This window comes from Hyperolius riggenbachi, chromosome 4 (assembly GCF_040937935.1).
Source record: "Hyperolius riggenbachi isolate aHypRig1 chromosome 4, aHypRig1.pri, whole genome shotgun sequence".
NCBI classification, from domain to species: Eukaryota; Metazoa; Chordata; class Amphibia; order Anura; family Hyperoliidae; genus Hyperolius; species Hyperolius riggenbachi.
In genome coordinates this window covers 39,257,499-39,281,062 of record NC_090649.1, presented here as the reverse complement: position 1 = coordinate 39,281,062, position 23,564 = coordinate 39,257,499, and the positions used below count along the sequence as shown (strand labels likewise).

The 23,564-nt window shown below is 48.6% G+C and overlaps 2 protein-coding genes across 15 annotated transcripts in view; both read left to right on the top strand.

Moving 5' to 3' along the window:
* Positions 1 to 23,564, top strand: part of OTOF (otoferlin) — a 500,418-nt gene that overhangs the window by 24,271 nt on the left and 452,583 nt on the right. The gene's annotated exons all lie outside the window — the stretch shown is intronic.
* LOC137571049 (uncharacterized) lies at positions 1,815 to 3,423 on the top strand. Its single transcript, XM_068279735.1, has 2 exons — positions 1,815 to 1,852; positions 1,932 to 3,423. The coding sequence occupies exons 1-2, from the start codon at positions 1,815 to 1,817 to the stop codon at positions 3,421 to 3,423; spliced, it is 1,530 nt and encodes a 509-aa protein (XP_068135836.1).

The following is a 23,564-nucleotide window of genomic DNA, read 5'->3' as shown; positions in this document are numbered from 1 at the left end:
GACACAACTGTGTGCAATTTGACTTGGCCCACCCCTCTCCAGTCCTGTTGCCAGGAATTTCCAGTAAGGGCAGCCATCAGGAGTCCTCCCACTATAACAAATATAGCCACAACAAGCTCTGCATTAGAAGGATGGCCTCTATATCGGGAAAAAAGGGAGGGATAGAAACTGAGGACCCCAATAGGCCCACCTGTTGCTCCGTGGGCTGCTCCCCCTTTTGCTAGGCATTTGAATAGCAGATCAAGTGCATTGGATCCCTTGGTCGGCTTTCATTTTCAGTAATTGCCCAGGCTATCATTTGGGCGCCTGATGTGACTGTCTTCAATTGACTACTGCATGGAATTTAATGGTTAAGCTTAGGTAATAGGTGGGGGGTCTTCTTTTTAGGCACAGGGGAGGTTAGGGTTAGGCATTAGGTGGAGGGATTAGGCATTAGCTGGGGGGGGGGGGGGGGTTAAGTGAGGGGTTAGGGTTCGGCATTAGGTGGGGGATAGGATTAGGCACATGAAGGTGGTGGGGTTGGGGTTAGGCATTAGGTGGTGATTAGGGTTAGGCACATAAAGGTGTGGGGAGTTGGGCTAGGCATTAAGTAGGGGGAGTTAGTAGGAGAGGTTAGGTGCTAGGTGGGGAATTAGGGTTAAGCACATAAAGGGGGCATTAGGGGTAGCCATTATGTAGGCGGAATTAGTAGGAGGGGGTTAGGGATTAGGTGGGGAGAGTTAGGGTTAGGCACTTTTAAGTGGAAGGATAGGGTTAGTATAGGAACTGAGTTGTGCATAGCACAAAATCGTTAAATTAAATGACCAATATTTCACCTTTAGCAGTACCACCCGTTGCCCCACTGATACAGCGGTGCTGCAATACATACCCTCTGGATAGACCTGTTTCCCTGGTGTCTCCATGTCAGCATACTAATGGGCAAAGACCCGCCTCCTTTGCCCCAGTAGGATGTCCAAAGATGTTAAAAGACTATCCCTCCCCCATACTGCCATTCTTTTTTTCGTCCTCGCCTCCAGTAGTGGATTCCATGGATGTTGTTCTACTTGTCCCTTACCTCCGCTCTTTTTTTGCGGCACCAGCAGGTTCAGGCTCTCCTGCTGTAGTCTGCTACTTAGGTTGCTAAAGGCTCCTAAAAGTAGTAGAGCCCTAGCCATTGATTATGGCTCCCCCTGGGGCATTTATACAAACTCCTGCGGCCACGCTATGTATCTAAAGGATGCAGTGGGTCCCTGGCATGCTGTGGTTGCTGTAGCTCAGGTGTGTATATAGTCTGTGCAGCGTGTTACCTTAGGGTGCTTCTCGTCTGGCATGGCCGCCCGCTTCGGCTGTCGGTCTGATACCGGGACACACGTCGGTTGTTTGCCTCCTGTGGGCTCCTGCTGGTGTCGGAGGACGCTGATGCGGAGCTCTCCGGGTGATTGGGCGGTGTTCTCGCGCGCGCGCGCGAGATTTCGGCTGCCTTTGTGGGCCCGGGGCGGAAGTTGTAATTCCGCCATCTTTGTTATGGGCAAATTCCGGATCTCAGAGGAGGAGGCAGGAATTCAGCCGACTCTTCTATAAGAGAGTCAGTAGGAGCGGGCAGCGCTGCTGGAAGGTCGTTTCTCCAGTGCGCTCCGGACTAGGCTGTTGGCTCCTGCTAGCCTGCTAGGTAAATAAGGGGATATATATTAGAAGTGGGTTTTATGTAGGTTGACACTAAAATAAAAAAAAAAAAAAAAAAAAAAAAAAATATAATAAAAGTTTTTGTTTTTTATGATGATAGGTACAGCATAGATTTTTCACTAAAGCAACCTTTTGATTTTATTCCAGCTGCCATGGGAAAGCATAAAGGGGGTGAATCAAAATCTAAAAGGTAAGGGTGGTAAGTAATTATTTTTTTGAAAAGAGCATCAAATTGGTCTGAGATTAAGGGGATTACCCTCTTTTTTCAGACGCGACAAGGAGGATCGTCAGGTGGAGCAGCAGAAAGAGGAAGCCTCCCATAGATCCTCGTTTGGGACTACGGATCAGTCAGTTGCATCTTCCCAACGACGTCAGGATCCGGAGCTTCAGCATTCTCGGCAGGATCATCCTACGGATATTAAATCGTCCAATTTAGCATCATCAAAATCCTCGTCAAGTTCCTCGGCTCTTAAGCAATTACAACAATATGATAATAGAAGATCGCAGTCGTCAACAGAAGATTCGGACCATCGAGTGATTCCTTCTACCTCCTTTGGACCAGTCATGGAAAAGAATCAATGTTGGATTTGTGGTAGACCTGCTTTACCCCACAAGAAGGTTTGCGAGTTGTGCCACCTGGACATTGCTAGGGAGGATAGGGAAGTGTCCACGCTAATAAAGCAGGTGGTAAAGGATACGGTGGCAGAGATGTCGCACAGTCAAAGCCGTCACTCTCCAGACACTCGTTCCTCCAGAAACTCATCACAAGATGATAGCTCAGATGAGGATTCGAATATAGAAATGGAATGTTTTGATTTCTCCCTCGTTCCTTCATTTATTTCAAGTGTAAGATCAGCAATAGAGTGGCAGGATGAAGCGGCATCGCCAAAAAACAAGAGAAGACGATATTACAAACATCTGACTAAAACTAAAGTTTCGTTTCCTTTGATGGAGGAGATTAAGGAAGTGATATTGGAAGAATGGGAGAAGACAGTCAAGAAACCTTCTCTCAAGAATAAATTTCAAAAAATGTATCCTTTGGAGGATCGGGATGAAGCACTTATTCAGACATGCCCTGTTGTAGACGCATCATTAATGAGAATAGTGAAGAACGTTACCCTGCCGATAGAAGATGCTGTGGCCTTTAAAGATGTATTAGATCGGCAAATAGATCAGGACCTGAAGAGATCCTACTTAGCTTCAGGGGAAACGTCTCGGGCCGCTATTGCATTAACCTCAGTAGCAAAGGCTAACAGAGTTTGGATAGACAAGGTTCAAAGAGATATAGCAAGGGGTGCATCGATGGATGAAGTTACGTTTGGCTTAAATGAGTTAAGATTATCGGCAGACTTCTTGGGTGAGGCCAGTGTGGACATAGTCCGCTCTGCCAGTCGTTCAATGTTATATGCCGTCATGGCGAAAAGAAATTTATGGCTGAAACCCTGGTCAGCAGATCCTACATCGAAACAGGCCTGGTCGAAAATACCTTTTGATGGAAAGAATTTATTCGGGCCCAAGATGGATGCGGCCATCTCAAGAGTTACAGGGGGCAAATCGGGTCTGTTGCCCCAGGACAGAAGATTCAGTAGACAAAAATTCTCTCAATACAGAAAGCAGTTAGCAAGCAAGTTTACCGAGTCAAAGTCTTATCGCCCTGGAAGGGAGTACCGTAAAAACTGGCAACGCCCCCAAAATACCTTTCAAAGGTCTACAAAAGCCAGAACATCTTCAGCCACAAGTAATGCAGTTAAGCCTTTTTGATGGGACGCCCGTCCTAGATTTTCCGGTTGGTGCCAGGCTTTTGAATTTCGGGAAAATCTGGACGGGGACTTGTCAGGACCCATGGGTCTTAAGTACAGTGCTAGAAGGTCACAAGTGGTCCTTCAAAAGAAGTCCGCCTCTAAATCGATTTATCTCGACAAGGATACCAAACATTCGAGAAAAGTTGTTAATTCTAATAGACTATGTGACAGAGCTAATGCGGCAGAAAGCAGTCGTGCAGGTGCCAACTTCCGAAAGAGGTACAGGATACTATTCCCCTCTATTTTTAATAAAGAAAAAGACTGGGAAGCTGAGGCCGGTATTAGATTTAAAAAGCCTAAACAGATTCATCTTCACCCCGAGATTCAAAATGGAGAGTCTTCAAACTATACTCCTATCAATTCAACCGGGCGACTGGATGTGTTCAGTGGACCTGAGGGACGCGTATTTCCATGTACCCATACATCACAATTTTCACAAATTTCTTCGATTTGCAGTAGGAGAGTTGCACCTTCAGTTTGTTTGCCTGCCGTTCGGCCTATCGACGTCTCCGAGAACTTTTTCCAAGGTTCTGTTATCGGTAATTGCTGTTGTAAGGGTACAGGGAATACGCGTCCTTCATTATTTAGACGATATTCTCCTGTTGGCCTCTTCGAAGGAAGCCTTACTTCGAGACAGGTCTGTGCTGATAGATACTCTGCAGGCTTTCGGTTGGGTGATAAATTTTCCCAAGAGTCAGCTTCAACCAACTCGTCGGATGATATTTCTGGGGGCTCAATTGGACACAGTCAAAGGGACAGTATCACTTCCAGCAGACAAACTTTACAAAATTCAACGAGCTGTTCTAAATCTGGAACTAGCAGCTTGGATTCCAGCCAGGAAATGTATGCAGATCCTAGGGCTCATGTCTTCAGTGATACCGATGGTGAAGTGGGCTCATTGGCATCTCCGTCCTCTTCAGTGGTCATTTCTAAGACAGTGGAACAAAGAATCGTTAACACAGCACATCCTACTTTCCTCGAAAGTCAGGTCTTCCCTTTCATGGTGGAGGAACATGGCAAACCTCAAAAATTGTCGTCCACTCTTTCCACAGAATTGGAATATTCTGACAACGGATGCCAGTTCTTTAGGTTGGGGGGCAGTATTTCAAGACCAAGTCGCTCAAGGCTGTTGGGAGTTTCCAACACAAGGGATAGTTTCAAACGTCCTAGAGCTAAGAGCTGTCCTCCAAGCCTTGATACATTTTCTTCCAGTCTTACAGAATACATCAGTGATGGTGAGGATCGACAATGTCTCAGCAGTATCCTATATAAAGAATCAAGGGGGAACGCACAGCAGGACATTGATGAAGGAAACTGGCCCGATAATGCAGATGGCGCAGGAGAGTCTGGGGGATCTCTCGGCTCTTTATATTCCGGGAATATTAAATACGACAGCAGATTATCTGTCAAGGAATCTACTCAACAACAACGAGTGGTCGCTACATCCATTGGTGTTTCAAACAATTTCCGAAACATGGGGTTGTCCGGAGATCGATCTCTTTGCCTCTCATTCCAACCACAAAGTGAAGAAATATTTCTCGAGGTACAGAGACCCCAATGCTCTAGCGACAGATGCTCTCTCCCAGTCTTGGAGCTTCAATCTCGCATATGCTTTTCCACCGATCCCGTTAATCTTCAGATTTCTCAGGAAATTAATGACTCAGAAAATGACAGTACTGGCAGTGTTGCCATATTGGCCCAGGAGACCGTGGTTTCCCCTACTGCTTCAGTTGAGCACTCAACATCCTCTAGCTCTTCCAGATTTGCCGGATCTACTCTCACAGGGAACGATGTGCCATCAAAATCCTCAAAGACTCCGATTGATGGCATGGAATTTGAGAGGCTTAGGTTGTTAGACATAGGTTGTTCTGCAGAGGTGGCGGAAACCTTAGCTAAAGCAAGAAAGCCAACCACAACACTCTCCTACAACAGAGTTTGGAAGACCTTTTCAGACTTTGCTGCTAAGTCAGGATTTCCTACATCAGAGTTTACAGTAGTTAATTTGTTATCTTTTCTTCAGGAAGGTCTTCATATGGGCTTAGCCTATTCCACACTGAAGAGGCAGGTCTCGGCCATTTCATCAATATCTGGAATATCCTGGTCCTCCAATACTCTGGTAAAGCAATTCTTTAAAGCAACAATTAAACTCCGGCCTCCGTTAAAACCAAAGTTCCCTAAATGGGAACTTCCGTTAGTCCTGGACTACATTGAGAAAGCCCTATCTAAACAAACGGAGTTAAGCCTTTATGATCGAACTTTGATCACAGTATTTCTGGTGGCAATCACATCTGGTAGAAGGGTGTCAGAGTTGCAGGCTTTGGGGCATTCAGAGCCTTACTTGATCTTTTATGAGGATAGACTAGTACTCCATCCCGTCCAAGCTTTTTTGCCAAAAGTAACGTCAGTTTTTCATCTTAATCAGGAATGGACACTACCAAGTTTCAGATTACAGGATGATGTCTCAAAACTGCATCCATTGGACATTCCTTCTACAGTCAAGGCTTATTTAGAAGCAACTAACTCGATTCGAGACTCAGATAGATTGTTTGTAATTCCTAACGGTTATAGGAAAGGAAAACCCGCTACTACAAGAACCATAGCGAGGTGGATTGTCACTCTAATCCAAAAGGCTTACAAAACCAATGGTCTTGAGCCTCCGCAGGAAATATTGGCCCATTCAACGAGAAGTCTGTCTTCCTCGTGGGCAACGTTAGGTAAGGTCGAGTTGACCACAGTATGCAGAGCAGCTAACTGGGCCTCTGGGCACACCTTTTTGAAACATTATAGTGTAGACCCTGCACTATTGTCTACTGTGGAATTTGGAAAGAAAGTTATTTCCTCCACTGTCAGCTCTGCAATATGATTTATGTAATGTTGACATTCTGTTAATTAAATTTTGTTGTTGTTATTGCATCTCCCACCCTTGTTATTGTCTAGTTATTGGCCCATTAGTATGCTGACATGGAGACACCAGGGAATTAGGAAAATTGAATACTCACCTTACAGGTAATTTTCCTTTCCTGGTGCTCTCCATGTCAGCATACGTTCCCACCCTATACTGTCGGCTCGTACTTGTTAACTAGAATGGCAGTATGGGGGAGGGATAGTCTTTTAACATCTTTGGACATCCTACTGGGGCAAAGGAGGCGGGTCTTTGCCCATTAGTATGCTGACATGGAGAGCACCAGGAAAGGAAAATTACCTGTAAGGTGAGTATTCAATTTTCCTAAGTCTGTTTGATCCACTCTTGGCGGTGATACAGACTTTGTATTGAGGTGACTGCTGTGTAATGTGATGAGTTGTGAGCATCAGACCGTCCCAATGGCAGCACTTCAGTCAGCTGTGAGATCCCAATAATTACATCCAGAGAGGAACGTCGCTGGCTGGTTCCTAACGCAATTCCTCCTGCTCCATTAACCGCACCTCCGCCAGGCCATTTCAGTACAATCATCGCTAGCATTCAGAGACAGAATGTAAGGCATCTTCCTAACTGCACCTCTGCCAGACCATTCAGCACAATGGTCACTAGCATTCAGAGGCATCTTCCTAACCGCACCTCCGCCAGGCCATTCAGCACAATGGTCGCTAGCATTCAGAAGCATCTTCCACCACTCCGCCAGGCCATTCAGCACAATGGTCACTAGCATTCAGAGGATCTTCCACCACTCCGCCAGGCCTTTCAGCACAATGGTCAATAGCATTCAGAGGCATCTTCCACCGCTCTGCCAGGCCATTCAGCACAATGGTCGCTAGCATTCAGAGGCATCTTCTACCGCTCCGCCAGGCCATTCAGCACAATGGTCGCTAACATTCAGAGGCATCTTCCACCGCTCCGCCAGGCCTTTCAGCACAATGGTCGCTAGCATACAGAGGCATCTTCCCCCGCTCCGCCAGGCCATTCAGCACAATGGTCGCTAGCATTCAGAGGCATCTTCCACTGCTCTGCCAGGCCATTCAACACAATGGTCGCTAGCATTTAGAGGCATCTTCCTAACCACACCTCCGCCGGGCCATTCAGCACAATGGTCGCTAACATTCAGAGGCATCTTCCTAACCGCACCTCCGCCAGGCCATTCAGCACAATGGTCACTAGCATTCAGAGGCATCTTCCACCGCTCCGCCAGGCCATTCAGCACAATGGTCGCTAGCATTCAGAGGTATCTTCTACCACTCTGCCAGGCCATTCAGCACAATGGTCACTAGCATTCAGAAGCATCTTCTACCAATCCGCCAGGCCATTCAGCACAATGGTCGTTAGCATTCAGAGGCATCTTCCACTGCTCTGCCAGGCCATTCAACACAATGGTCGCTAGCATTCAGAGACATCTTCCACCGCTCCGCCAGGCCATTCAGCACAATGGTCACTAGCATTCAGATGCATCTTCCACCGCTCCGCCAGGCCATTCAGCACAATGGTCACTAGCATTCAGAGGCATCTTCCACCGCTCCGCCAGGCCATTCAGCACAATGGTCACTAACATTCAGAGGCATCTTCCACCTCTCCGCCAGGCCATTCAGCACAATGGTCGCCAGCATTCAGAGGCATCTTCCACCGCTCCGCCAGGCCATTCAGCACAATGGTCGCTAGCATTCAGAGGCATCTTCCACCGCTCTGCCAGGCCATTCAGCACAATGGTCGCTAGTATTCAGAGGCAGAAGGCCAGACATCTTTCTAACCGCACCTCCGCCAGGCCATTCAGTACAATGGTCGCTAGCATTTAGAGATATCTTCCGCCAGGACACATTTTGTGCTGGTGTCATTGCAGCGTTAATCTGAAAATGATCTCTGATGGGATTTTCATGTTTTTCCACGCGCTCTGCATCATACGTTCACGATTACACCGGGCACACAGATTCGTAGAGTTACCCTCTGCCTTCTTCCCGTGCTTCTAAAGCTGTCCATACATGATACAATCAAATTGTTTTTCCTGTATTTTGATAAAAATTATTGATTACATAAGAAATTGAAAAGAAACTTGCGCAAACTTTGATCAAGAATTTTTTTTTTTTAAATAAATGACTGATCAGATGTGTTGGAAAAATATTGGATGTGTTGGAGAACTATTAAACTGGAAGTTTTATTCAATGGTTTGTTTGATAGTTTGGGAAAAATCAATCATAAGTGTATGGTATATTGTTTTGATTTTCCTGATTTTTCAATTGAGTGGAAAAACCGATTCAATTTCTCTGGTAGGAAAAAAAAAACCTAAAACATGTAATAGTGCATGGGCACCTTAGTTAGCCTTGCGGTAAATAAATTGAGGAGATAAACAATTGTATCTATCCTCCTACTTCTAAAAAGGAGTTTTAGATATTGCACAATTTTTATATTTTGTTTAAAAACATAAAAAAGTAGATTTATCATTTTGTTTCAGCTTAATGACAGAGTCTGCCCCATTTCTCACAGTGCTAAAATATATGACCTATTGAACTTTTTTATTTTATACCTAATAGAAGCCCAGTTCTCTGCCAGGAAAGTGTTTATGGCTGTATTTCCTTATCAGTGAGGGAGCTATAGTCTGACTGGGTCCCGACTAAAGAGAAACTGTCAGTTTCATAGCTTAATGTTAAGTCTTTGAGGGCTGGAACCCACAAGAGCGATTTTTTTTTGAGCGTTTAGGGAGCGTGAGAAATCGCTACCAATTTCCCTAAACGCTCTGCCAATGTAAATGGATGGTGCAAATTCCACAGAAGCGATTGCGATTAGCAAAATCGTAAACGCAGTGCATGCAACATTTTGTTAGCGTTTCGCTTCCATGTAAAGTATATAATCACTGGCGTAATTGCTCATCAAAACCTGCACGGAGCGATTTTGCTAGCGTTTTAAAGTCACTGTGCACTGTAACAAAGTTAAAATTAATTGAAAGGACCAATCAGACTTTAAAACGCTAATAGCTAATCGCTACACAACCACTGGCAAATTGATACACTTTTTAAAATCGCTCCATAAAACGCTCATGAAATCGCTTACAAACTGCTCATACAAAACGCTAGCGATTGCGGTTAGCGCTAGAGTTTTGTAGTGGGTTCCAGGCCTCAGGCAGAGAAAGAACAAAATAAACGGGTGTGGTCTCCATGCAATCCATGTGCATTCTCTCCAATTCCATGTGCAGCCTCCTCCCATTCCATATAGTAAGCAGTGTAACAGAGGCGCCAAAAGTGTAAGAACAGGTACATAGTTACATAGTTACATAGTTATTTTGGTTGAAAAAAGACATACGTCCATCGAGTTCAACCAGTACAAAGTACAACTCCAGCCCGTCCCCCACATACCCCTGTTGATCCAGAGGAAGGCGAAAAAACCCCCACAAGGCATGGTCCAATTAGCCCCTAAAGGGAAAAATTCCTTCCCGACTCCAGATGGCAATCAGATAAAATCACTGGATCAACATCATTAGGCATAACCTAGTAATTGTAGCCATGGATGTCTTTCAACGCAAGGAAAGCATCTAAGCCCCCTTTAAATGCAGGTATAGCGTTTGCCATAACGACTTCCTGTGGCAATGCATTCCACATCTTAATCACTCTTACTGAAGAGAACCCTTTCCTAAATAAATGGCTAAAACGTTTTTCCTCCATGCGCAGCTCATGTCCTCTAGTCCTTTGAGAAGGCCTAGGGACAAAAAGCTCATCCGCCAAGCTATTATATTGCCCTCTGATGTATTTATACATGTTAATTAGATCTCCTCTAAGGCGTCTTTTCTCTAGACTAAATAAACCCAGTTTATCTAACCTTTCTTGGTAAGCGAGACCTTCCATCCCACGTATCAATTTTGTAGCTCGTCTCTGCACCTGCTCTAAAACTGCAATATCTTTTTTGTAATGTGGTGCCCAGAACTGAATTCCATATTCCAGATGTGGCCTTACTAGAGAGTTAAACAGGGGCAATATTATGCTAGCATCTCGAGTTTTTATTTCCCTTTTAATGCATCCCAAAATTTTGTTCGCTTTAGCTGCAGCGGCTTGGCATTGAGTATGATTATTTAACTTGTTGTCGATGAGTACTCCTAAGTCCTTCTCCAAGTTTGATGTTCCCAACTGTATCCCATTTATTTTGTATGGTGCTAGACCATTGGTACGACCAAAATGCATGACTTTACATTTGTCAACATTGAATTTCATCTGCCATGTATGTGCCCATATAGCCATCCTATCCAGATCCTGTTGCAATATGACACTATCTTCCTGAGAGTTGATGATTCTGCACAATTTTGTATCATCTGCAAAAATAGCAACATTGCTCACTACTGCATCTACTAGGTCATTAATAAATAAATTGAAGAGCACTGGACCCAGTACAGACCCCTGTGGGACCCCACTGCTAACAGTCTCCCATTTTGAGTACGATCCATTGACCACAACTCTTTGTTTTCTGTCCATTAGCCAGTTCCCTATCCATGCACACAAACTCTTCCCCAGTCCTTGCATCCTCAACTTTTGCACCAGACTTCTGTTTAAAAGACAGGGAGGTAATAGGTGGACTTACCTCCCTGATGCAGACACAGGTAAAAGTCGAGTTTTCGACAAAATAACGTTTTATTTATAAACTCCAATATTTTGCAACGCGTTTCGTGGGCTCAACCGACTTCATCAGGCTATAAAAGGAGCAATCAAAACACTGTGAGCAGCTTCAGTCAGCTTAATTCCTCCCATTCCATGTGCAGCCCCTCTCATTTGATGTATAGCCCCTCTCATTCCATATGCAGCCCCCTCTTCTATGTGTAACATCCATGTACAGCAGCCCCCTCCCAATCCTTGTGCAGCGCTCCTCCCATTCCATGTGCAGCCCCCTCTTCTATGTGTAATATCCATGTACAGCAGCCCCCTCCCAGTCCTTGTTCAGTGCCCCTCCCACTCCATGTGCAGCCCCGCTTCTATGTATAACACCCATGTACAGCAACCCCTCGCCTTCATGTACAGCTCCATTGGGCTGCAATCCCCTCTGCCATGTGTAACATCCATGTACAGCAGCCCCTCCCACTCCATGTGCAGCCCCCTCTTCTATGTATAACACCCATGTACAGCAACCCCTCGCCTTCATGTACAGCTCCATTGGGCTGCAATCCCCTCTGCCATGTGTAACATCCATGTACAGCAGCCCCTCCCACTCCATGTGCAGCCCCCTCTTCTATGTATAACACCCATGTACAGCAACCCCTCGCCTTCATGTACAGCTCCATTGGGCTGCAATCCCCTCTGCCATGTGTAACATCCATGTACAGCAGCCCCTCCCATTCCATGTGCAGCCCCCTCTTCTATGTATAACACCCATGTACAGCAACCCCTCGCCTTCATGTACAGCTCCATTGGGCTGCAATCCCCTCTGCCATGTGTAACATCCATGTACAGCAGCCCCTCCCATTCCATGTGCAGCCCCCTCTTCTATGTATAACACCCATGTACAGCAACCCCTCGCCTTCATGTACAGCTCCATTGGGCTGCAATTCCCTCTGCCATGTGTAACATCCATGTACAGCAGCCCCTCCCATTCCATGTGCAGCCCCCTCTTCTATGTATAACACCCATGTACAGCAACCCCTCGCCTTCATGTACAGCTCCATTGGGCTGCAATCCCCTCTGCCATGTGTAACATCCATGTACAGCAGCCCCTCCCACTCCATGTGCAGCCCCCTCTTCTATGTATAACACCCATGTACAGCGACCCCTCGCCTTCATGTACAGCTCCATTGGGCTGCAATCCCCTCTGCCATGTGTAACATCCATGTACAGCAGCCCCTCCCATTCCATGTGCAGCCCCCTCTTCTATGTATAACACCCATGTACAGCAACCCCTCGCCTTCATGTACAGCTCCATTGGGCTGCAATCCCCTCTGCCATGTGTAACATCCATGTACAGCAGCCCCTCCCATTCCATGTGCAGCCCCCTCTTCTATGTATAACACCCATGTACAGCAACCCCTCGCCTTCATGTACAGCTCCATTGGGCTGCAATCCCCTCTGCCATGTGTAACATCCATGTACAGCAGCCCCTCCCATTCCATGTGCAGCCCCCTCTTCTATGTATAACACCCATGTACAGCAACCCCTCGCCTTCATGTACAGCTCCATTGGGCTGCAATTCCCTCTGTCATGTGTAACATCCATGTACAGCAGCCCCTCCCATTCCATGTGCAGCCCTCCCAGGCCTTTCTGCCTTTGTAGAAATCCATCCCTCTCTACACAAGTAAAGAAATCCATTGTAAAAAGTCTGTAGACACCATTAAATGCCCGATTTCTGCCGTGAAACTTTTACTAGACCGTTCTTGCTTTTATCTACCTGAAAAGCTATAAATCTGTAGCGGGGGAATGCTGCTCTTTATTGATTGTGACTTTCATTACTCAGAGATAATTCAGCAGATATAACCCAGCAATGTATGAAACAGCAATCCAGCGCCTTAAAAGCTTTATGTGACATGAAAGACCAGATATACAATACAATGATATATATACAGTATATTTGTGGCTGCTTGATAAATAAGTGCTGGTATTGGGAGAGAGAGCCCTGCGCTATATCGCTATGCTGCCGTCCCTTCCCCCACCTCTACCAGGATGAGCACTGTACGGACGCGCACTTTACCTTTTACCATTTTCAGTGGTATTATTTACACCACAAACCTTTAACCTGCCTGGCGTTCTATTAAGATCGCCAGGCAGGCTGCGGGAGGGTTTTTTTTTAATAAAAAAAAAACTATTTCATGCAGCCAACTGAAAGTTGGCTGCATGAAAGCCCACTAGAGGGCGCTCCGGAGGCGATCTTCCGATCGCCTCCGGCGCCCAGAATAAACAAGGAAGGCCGCAATGAGCGGCCTTCCTTGTTTTGCTTATATCGTCGCCATAGCGACGAGCGGAGTGACGTCATCGACGTCAGCCGACGTCGTGACGTCAGCCGCCTCCGATCCAGCCCTTAGCGCTGGCCGGAACTTTTTGTTCCGGCTGCGCAGGGCTCAGGCGGCTAGGGGGGCCCTCTTTCGCCGCTGCTCGCGGCGAATCGCCGCAGAGCGGCGGCGATCAGGCAGCACACGCGGCTGGCAAAGTGCCGGCTGCGTGTGCTGCTTTTTATTTCAGCCAAATCGGCCCAGCAGGGCCTGAGCGGCAGCCTCCGGCGGTACTGGACGAGCTGAGCTCGTCCAGACCGCCCAGCAGGTTAAAGAGAAACTGTAGTGAAAATAACACAATGAATAAAATTGCTTATTTTTTACAATCTTCATTTACCTGTATATATTATTTAGTCAGTGTTTGCCCATTGTAGAATATTTCCTTGCCATGATTTACACTCTGAAATGTATCACTGGTGGTGACATCATCAGTTCTGCCAGATGATCTGTATGGAATGTCCGTTACTGAGCGTTCTATACACAGAGGGAGATACTGGCTGCTTGGCAGTTGGAATCAGATGATATTTCCCACAATGCAATGAGGTTCACAGACCACATTCTGTCAGGACCATGGTCATGACATCACACTGTGGGAGGGGTTTCACCACAATATCTGCCTTACAGACCACCCTGATGATTTTTCGGGGAAAAGGTAAAGATTTCTCATGGGAAAGGAGGTATCAGCTACTGACTGGAAAGAAGTTCAATCCTTGATTATGTTCCTCTTTCTACCTCTCATTCTACCTCTCCAAGCGCACCTTCACAACCTCCTTCAATGAGTCCTCGTCCACCCCCAACCACCTCTTGGTGGGAGCCCCCCAAGGCTCAGTCCTTGGCCCCCTACTGTTCTCCCTATACACCTCCTCCATAGGCAAGGTTATCTCCTCCATGGGTTTTAACTATCATCTGTATGCAGATGACACCCACATCTACCTCCACACCCCTGACATATCCACCACTACCATGGACAAGATCTCCTCCTGCCTATCTGCAATCTCCTCCTGGATGTCTGCTAGGTTCCTGAAACGAAACCTGAACAAAACGGAATTTATGATCTTCCCACCCGGCCATCTCTGACCCTCCCAGACGTGAATGTCACTGTTAACCACACTACCATTCGCCCTACTTCTCAAGCCCGCTGTCTGGCTGTCACCCTGGACTCCGCACTCTTCTTCACCCCCCATACCCAAAACATCCCAAAGTCCTGTAACTTCCACCTCCATAACATCTGCAAGATCCGCCCTTTCCTGACCTCTGCCACCACCGAACTCCTCATCCATGCACTCATAATTTCCCGCCTTGACTACTGCAATTCCCTTCTGTCTGGTCTCCCTATGACCCGAATTGCCCCTCTGCAGTCCGTCATGAATGTGGCAGCCAGAATTATCCACTCCTCCCATCACTCCACCACAGCGGCTCCCATCTGTGAATCCCTCCACTGGCTTCCTATCCAGTCCAGAATCAGATTTACAATACTGTGTCTGGCCTACAAATCTGTCTACAAAACCTGCCCAACCTACATTTCCAATATTACTCAAAGGTACACACCTAGCTGCTCACTCTGCTCCTCCAATGAACTTTGCCTGACTGCTCCCTGCATCACTTAATCCCATGCACACCTCCAGGACTTCTCAAGAGCTGCTTCAACACTATGGAACCTACCTCCCCCATTAGGGTTTCCTCCTCCTTCAACATCTTCAAGAAGGCCTTGAAAACTCACCTTTTCACTCTGGCCTACCCCCCACCCCCGTCTGGCCTACCCCGACCCCCCTCAACCCGCAGCTGAACTTTGGTCCCCTGCCTTTCGTGTCCATACCTCTCCCTCTAGATTGTAAGCCTTTGGGCAGGGTTCTCCTCCTTATGTCTCCTTCCTGTTCATGCACATGCACCTCCATTACTGTACACCCAACCTATGGATCTGAGTGAACTATTGAGTGAACTCGACTTACTTAATCTCCATGCTCTCATCCAGTGACTAAGCATTACCTTGTACCATTATACTGTGCTGCGTGATCTGGTTTGCAAGTATTCCTGTATTTTCTTATTTCTGTATGTCACTCCTAAATATTGTCTGCGACCTTAACTAATGTCCAGCACTGCGTAATATGTTGGCGTTCATAAATACAATAAATAAATAAATTCTAAACAACTTGGAAATTTGTCTAGATCAGGGGTGCCTCTAGTCATTTTGTCACTCCAGGCGAGAAAACCTGTGGCGCCCCCCCAAACCCCTCCCCCCCAGGAAAATAATCATAATGCAGCATCGTTTCACCAGAAAATAATCATAATGTGGCAGTGTTTCATCAGAAAATAATAGTAATTATCGTAATTCAGAATCGCAATTCACCAGAAAATAATCGTAATGTGGCAGTGTTTCACCAGAAAATGCACTTATTGCAGCAGCATTTCACCAGAAATTAATCATAGGGCAGCAGCGTTTCACCAGAAAGTAATCGTAATGGTGCAGCGTTGTCAGAAAATAATCGTAATGCGGAAGCGTTTCACCAGAAAATACACGTAATCCGTGCAGAGGGAAAGAGTAGAGAGGGAGAGGCAGCATAAGATGTAAGAGGGGGGTAGAGGAACAGAGAGGGGGAGGGAGAGACAGCATAAGATGGAAGAGGGTGCAGAGAAACAGAGGGGAGAGGGAGAGACAGCATAAGATGGAAGAGGGGGCAGAGAAACAGAGGAGAGAGGGAGAGACAGCATAAGATGGAAGAGAGTGCAGAGGAACAGAGAGGGGTAGAGACAGCATAAGATGGAAGAGGGGGCAGAGGAACAGAGAGGGAAAGACCGCACAGCACTAAAGCACAGGTTTACAGCTTTACCAGCCTACAGCCTAACCAGCTTTCAAAGAAAACTCTAGTATCAAAAGAGCAGGGCACATTCTAGCAGTTATAACAGTACTGGGAGTCTGCACACAGGACAGGAAGTGTTCTTAGCAGCCTGCCTGCATACCTTCTCTTCTGCCTGTGCATGCAGCTTATCATCTCTGGAGTAGTGATGGGTCGTTCGCGAACGAGCCGGCTCTTTGCTGCGAACGACAAGAGCCGGTTCTCAGTTTTGAAAGAGCCGATGCCTTAGCCGCCCCACAGAGCTCTGCTTTGCTCTGCAATAAAGGGCGCTGAGGCATGTTGGGAGATGTAGTCCTCCTCTTGCAGCTTGTAGGAGTGTATGGGGCGGAGCAGAGCAGTAGAAGGAGGGATTGCCCCAGTCAGAGAAGCAGTCTGGAATTGTCATGGAGACGGGGGCAGGGCTTTTACTCCGATTCTGAGTGGTGTTTAGTGATATTTAATGAAGAGCCGATTCAGAGCCGTAAGAGCCGGCTCTTTAATGGGAGCCGATTCAGAAGAGCCGATTCTCTGAAAAGAGCCGGAATTCCCATCACTACTCTGGAGCAGAAACTTCCCTTCTCCCGGGCTGTGTTGCTGTCTTGTGCGGGGGCGGGGCTCCAACACGGACACATCACATTCTTCTCTCTGTGACTGCATCTGTCCCCTGGCTGTCTCGCTCCAGTGTCTGTGTGCAGCCAGTGACACAGGTGGGGGGTCAGACTGTCGGGGCATAAGCTGGCTGGCCGCTGCCTCCTGGTTTGACTGGCGTGGGGCGGAGTTAAAGGCTGGGCCACATGGGATAAACACTTTACCTGTGTGGCTACTGAGAAGAAGGGGCACGGATTTAAAGAAGGAGCCTGGCAGAGAAGAGCAGTATTGATTGCTCTATTGGCTGGGGAGAAGTGGAGGTGGAGGCACTGCTGAGCACATGGTAGCGTGCTGAGCATCGGGGACTGAGTCGGGAGGTTATATAATATAAAAAAAAACAAAAAACATGGTCACGGTAGCAGAGGCGGGGGAATGCGCCTCACCACCTCATGGCGCCTCACCACCTCATGGCGCCCCAGGCAACCGCCTATACTTGCCTGGTGGGTGAGACGCCCCTGGTCTAGATCTAGGTGTAAATTAGATAAAGTTTAACAGAAGGATCAGTTAGTGTTTGAAAAAGGGATTCAACTCGTGTAGTTTCTTGACCATTGCGCAGTCCCATAACATATGTAAAAACATGGCCGATGCCTTCGTTCTGGCCGATTATTGAAGAAAGGTCCTCTCCTTGGGACCTCCTCCAGTATTGCTATGTAGGCAGGAGTCCCTGGACTTCACAGCATGTAGATATGAGCAGAGCAAGAGTGGAACTCCGCGAGGGAAGGTGAATAAGCAGATCTCCTCTGGGCTTTCTCCAGTATTGCTCTGTAGGCAGGACATCCTGGACTGTACAGCATATAGTTATGAGCAGAACAAGAGTCGAACTCCGGGAGGGAAGCTGAATTATCAGATCTCATGGGGGCCTCCTCTAGTATTGCTCTGTATGCAGGACCTCCTGGACTTTACAGCATGTAGATATGATCGGATGAGATTGGAACTCCTGGAGGGAAGCTGAATTAGCCTAGCGGATCTCCTGGGGAATTGCTGAGCTACAGACAATTAGCTGAGCTGGCTTCACATCGGCCACCTTGATACTGAAACCTCATCTATTATTCAACAAGCAAGTCGTGTCTGAGAGTCCCACAAGGTAATGACACAGACCAGCTGGATTAAGTAGTCCCGGGAAAGGTAAATAAACAGCAGTGTGCATATATATTTTATTGACGTGCGTATTAATAAAACAGGAGGTGAGGTCAGTGGTGGGGTGCTGAGGGAGCAGAGGTCAGAGCAGAACGGAAGACCTCAACAGGTGGACGTAACCTTAAAATATACTAGTCAGTCTGCAACGTTCAGGGCTGGTGGAGAAGGACTTTTTATGTTTGAGTTGCCTCTTTGTTGCACTTTTAACATAGCTTGAATACAAGGTAAAGCGCTTTGAGTCCCCAGGGAGAAAAGCGCTATATAAATATTATTGTTATTGTTATTGTTAAAGCTACAAACACACATCAGCTGTCTATCGTTCAAAATGAACCACCACCACCGCCCACTCCAGTTCTCCAACGATGTACGTCTGAGCACCCTTGCCTCACCCACTCCCATACATGACTCCAATACTTCTCTATAGTGGCCCCCACTCTCTAGAACTCCCTTCCAACCCCATTTAGGCTTGCTCCCCCCCCCCTTTAACACCTTCAAACAAGCTCTCAAAAGGCACCTCAGGTGACCCCTGATTTTGGCTGTCTTTATTCTACCAGCCTGACCAACCACAGTACTGCTTCTGTGTTATCTCCTGCTTATCCTCCCCCTCTTCTCTCCATGTTACAGAACACTCTGCTCATCCTCCCCCTTCTCTCTCCATATTACAGAACATGCTGCCAGAGGCGGGACAAGGTCCTCCAGCACCCAAGGCTGAGACACCAAAGTGCGCCCCTCCATCGCTCCCACCCCAGCTGTCACACACTGATTGCTATTAGACTAAGAGGGCCCTCCATCCCTCCCACCCCAGCCGTCACACACTGATTGCTATTAGACTAAGAAGCCCCCCAGGGCCCCCAACACCTCAATATCTAGTTATCTGGCTTGCAGTCACTGCCATGTATCCCCTTTTCTTATTTCTTTCTGCTTCAAACACAATTAGGAATGACAGCTGAATGATTTCTGCGCCCCCTCCTACACTGCGCCCTGAGGCTGGAGCCTCGGCCCAGCCCTGCATGCTGCTCTTCAACCCCCTCCTCCTCTCTCTGTATTACAGAACATGCTGCTCATTTACCCCTTACCCTCCCTTCATAGCACAGAGCATGCTGCTTCCCCCTCTCCATAGTACAAAACATGCTGTTATCAACAAGTTGTTTCAGGCAGAACTTCTCTGCGCAGGTCACACACTAATTACATCAAACCAAAAAAATGTGTACTATCGTCTATTAAACTGAGATGCTGAGTGTTGCTCTTCTTAGAAGGAGTTCTCTGGCTTCTGTGGCCGGAGAAGAGACAGGTGCCCTTAATCAGTAGAGTATCTCCGCCAGACGTGACCCACTTGTCTAAACAGCCCATTAGAGCGTGTGCCCCGCAGCCTGGCTATCAAGCCTCCGCCACCGTCAGATGGCAAACACAGCCGAGGAGGAAGAGATCTGCCCAATGCTCTCAATTATTTATGCCAAGAAGAGCTCGGGAGTAATGGGAGATGCTGTATCAAGTGTGCAAGCTGTAACATAATGCCACCCTTATATCTGGAGAACACAGGGGGAGGGGGACTGGCAGCCTGGCACAGCCCAGAGACCCCATTATACAGGTGTAACATAATGCCACCCTTATATCTGGAGAACACGGGGAGGGGGACTGGCAGCCTGGCACAGCCCAGAGACCCCATTATACAGGTGTAACATAATGCCACCCTTATATCTGGAGAACACGGGGGAGGGGGAGTGGCAGCCTGGCACAGCCCAGAGACCTCATTACACAGGCGTAACGTAATGCCACCCTTATATCTGGAGAACACGGGGGGAGGGAGACTGGCAGCCTGGCACAGCCCAGAGACCCCATTATACAGGTGTAACATAATGCCACCCTTATATCTGCAGAACACGGGGGGAGAAGGACTGGCAGCCTGGCACAGCCCGGAGACCCCATTACACGGGCGTAACATAATGCCACCCTTATATCTGCAGAACACGGGGGGAGGAGGACTGGCAGCCTGGCACAGCCCGGAGACCCCATTACACGGGCGTAACATAATGCCACCCTTATATCTGCAGAACACGGGGGGAGGAGGACTGGCAGCCTGGCACAGCCCGGAGACCCCATTACACGGGCGTAACATAATGCCACCCTTATATCTGGAGAACACAGGGGGAGGGAGACTGGCAGCCTGGCACAGCCCAAAGACCCCATTATACAGCTGTAACATAATGCCACCCTTATATCTGGAGAACACGGGGGGAGGAGGACTGGCAGCCTGGCACAGCCCAGAGACCCCATTATACAGGCGTAACATAATGCCACCCTTATATCTGCAGAACACGGGGGAGGGGGACTGGCAGCCTGGCACAGCCCAGAGACCCCATTACACAGGTGTAACATAATGCCACCCTTATATCTGGAGAACACGGGGGAGGGGGACTGGCAGCCTGGCACAGCCCAGAGACCCCATTACACAGCTGTAACATAATGCCACCCTTATATCTGGAGAACACGGGGGAGGGGGACTGGCAGCCTGGCACAGCCCAGAGACCCCATTACACAGGTGTAACATAATGCCACCCTTATATCTGCAGAACACAGGGGGAGGGGGACTGGCAGCCTGGCACAGCCCAGAGACCCCATTACACGTGTGTAAGATAATGCCACCCCTATATCTGGAGAACACGGGGAGGGAGACTGGCAGCCTGGCACAGCCCAGAGACCCCATTACACAGGTGTAACATAATGCCACCCTTATATCTGCAGAACACAGGGGGAGGGGGACTGGCAGCTTGGCACAGCCCAGAGACCTCATTACACGGGCGTAACATAATGCCACCCTTATATCTGGAGAACACGGGGAGGGAGACTGGCAGCCTGGCACAGCCCAGAGACCTCATTACACGGGCGTAACATAATGCCACCCTTATATCTGGAGAACACGGGGGAGGGGGACTGTCAGCCTGGCACAACCCAGAGACCTCATTACACAGGTGTAACATAATGCCACCCTTATATCTGGAGAACACGGGGGAGGGGGACTGTCAGCCTGGCACAGCCCAGAGACCTCATTACACAGGCGTAACATAATGCCACCCTTATATCTGGAGAACACGGGGAGGGGGACTGGCAGCCTGGCACAGCCCAGAGACCTCATTACACGGGCGTAACATAATGCCACCCTTATATCTGCAGAACAAGGGAGGGAGGGAGACTGGCAGCTTGGCACAGCCCAGAGACCCCATTACACAGGTGTAACATAATGCCACCCTTATATCTGGAGAACACGGGGGGAGGGGGACTGGTAGCCTGGCACAGCCCAGAGACCTCATTACACAGACGTAACATAATGCCACCCTTATATCTGCAGAACAAGGGAGGGAGGGAGACTGGCAGCCTGGCACAGCCCAGAGACCCCATTACACAGGTGTAACATAATGCCACCTGTATATCTGCAGAACACGGGGGGAGGAGGACTGGCAGTCTGGCACAGCCCAGAGACCTCATTACACAGGCATAACATAATGCCACCCTTATATCTGGAGAACACGGGGAGGGAGACTGGCAGCCTGGCACAGCCCAGAGACCCCATTACACAGGTGTAACATAATGCCACCCTTATATCTGGAGAACACGGGGAGGGAGACTGTCAGCCTGGCACAGCCCAGAGACCCCATTACACAGGCATAACATAATGCCACCCTTATATCTGCAGAACAAGGGAGGGAGGGAGACTGTCAGCCTGGCACAGCCCAGAGACCCCATTACACAGGCATAACATAATGCCACCCTTATATCTGCAGAACAAGGGAGGGAGGGAGACTGGCAGCCTGGCACAGCCCAGAGACCCCATTACACAGGTGTAACATAATGCCACCTGTATATCTGCAGAACACGGGGGGAGGAGGACTGGCAGTCTGGCACAGCCCAGAGACCTCATTACACAGGCATAACATAATGCCACCCTTATATCTGGAGAAAACGGGGAGGGAGACTGGCAGCCTGGCACAGCCCAGAGACCCCATTACACAGGTGTAACATAATGCCACCCTTATATCTGGAGAACACGGGGAGGGAGACTGTCAGCCTGGCACAGCCCAGAGACCCCATTACACAGGCATAACATAATGCCACCCTTATATCTGCAGAACAAGGGAGGGAGGGAGACTGGCAGCCTGGCACAGCCCAGAGACCCCATTACACAGGTGTAACATAATGCCACCTGTATATCTGCAGAACACGGGGGAAGGAGGACTGGCAGTCTGGCACAGCCCAGAGACCTCATTACACAGGCATAACATAATGCCACCCTTATATCTGGAGAACACGGGGAGGGAGACTGGCAGCCTGGCACAGCCCAGAGACCCCATTACACAGGTGTAACATAATGCCACCCTTATATCTGGAGAACACGGGGAGGGAGACTGTCAGCCTGGCACAGCCCAGAGACCCCATTACACAGGCATAACATAATGCCACCCTTATATCTGCAGAACAAGGGAGGGAGGGAGACTGGCAGCCTGGCACAGCCCAGAGACCCCATTACACAGGCATAACATAATGCCACCCTTATATCTGCAGAACAAGGGAGGGAGGGAGACTGGCAGCCTGGCACAGCCCAGAGACCCCATTACACAGGTGTAACATAATGCCACGCTTATATCTGGAGAACACGGGGGAGGGAGACTGGCAGCCTGGCACAGCCCAGAGACCCCATTACACAGGCATAACATAATGCCACCCTTATATCTGCAGAACAAGGGAGGGAGGGAGACTGGCAGCCTGGCACAGCCCAGAGACCCCATTACACAGGCGTAACATAATGCCACCCTTATATCTGGAGAACACGGAGGGAGGGAGACTGGCAGCCTGGCACAGCCCAGAGACCCCATTACACAGGCGTAACATAATGCCACCCTTATATCTGGAGAACACGGGGAGGGAGACTGGCAGCCTGGCACAGCCCAGAGACCTCATTACACAGACGTAACATAATGCCACCCTTATATCTGCAGAACACAGGGGGAGGGAGACTGGCAGCTTGGCACAGCCCGGAGACCTCATTACACAGGTGTAACATAATGCCACCGCTATATCTGGAGAACACGGGGAGGGAGACTGGCAGCCTGGCACAGCCCAGAGACCCCATTACACGGGCGTAACATAATGCCACCCTTATATCTGCAGAACACAGGGGGAGGGGGACTGTCAGCCTGGCACAGCCCAGAGACCTCATTACACAGGCGTAACATAATGCCACCCTTATATCTGGAGAAAACGGGGAGGGAGACTGGCAGCCTGGCACAGCCCAGAGACCCCATTACACAGGTGTAACATAATGCCACCCTTATATCTGGAGAACACGGGGAGGGAGACTGTCAGCCTGGCACAGCCCAGAGACCCCATTACACAGGCATAACATAATGCCACCCTTATATCTGCAGAACAAGGGAGGGAGGGAGACTGGCAGCCTGGCACAGCCCAGAGACCCCATTACACAGGTGTAACATAATGCCACCTGTATATCTGCAGAACACGGGGGAAGGAGGACTGGCAGTCTGGCACAGCCCAGAGACCTCATTACACAGGCATAACATAATGCCACCCTTATATCTGGAGAACACGGGGAG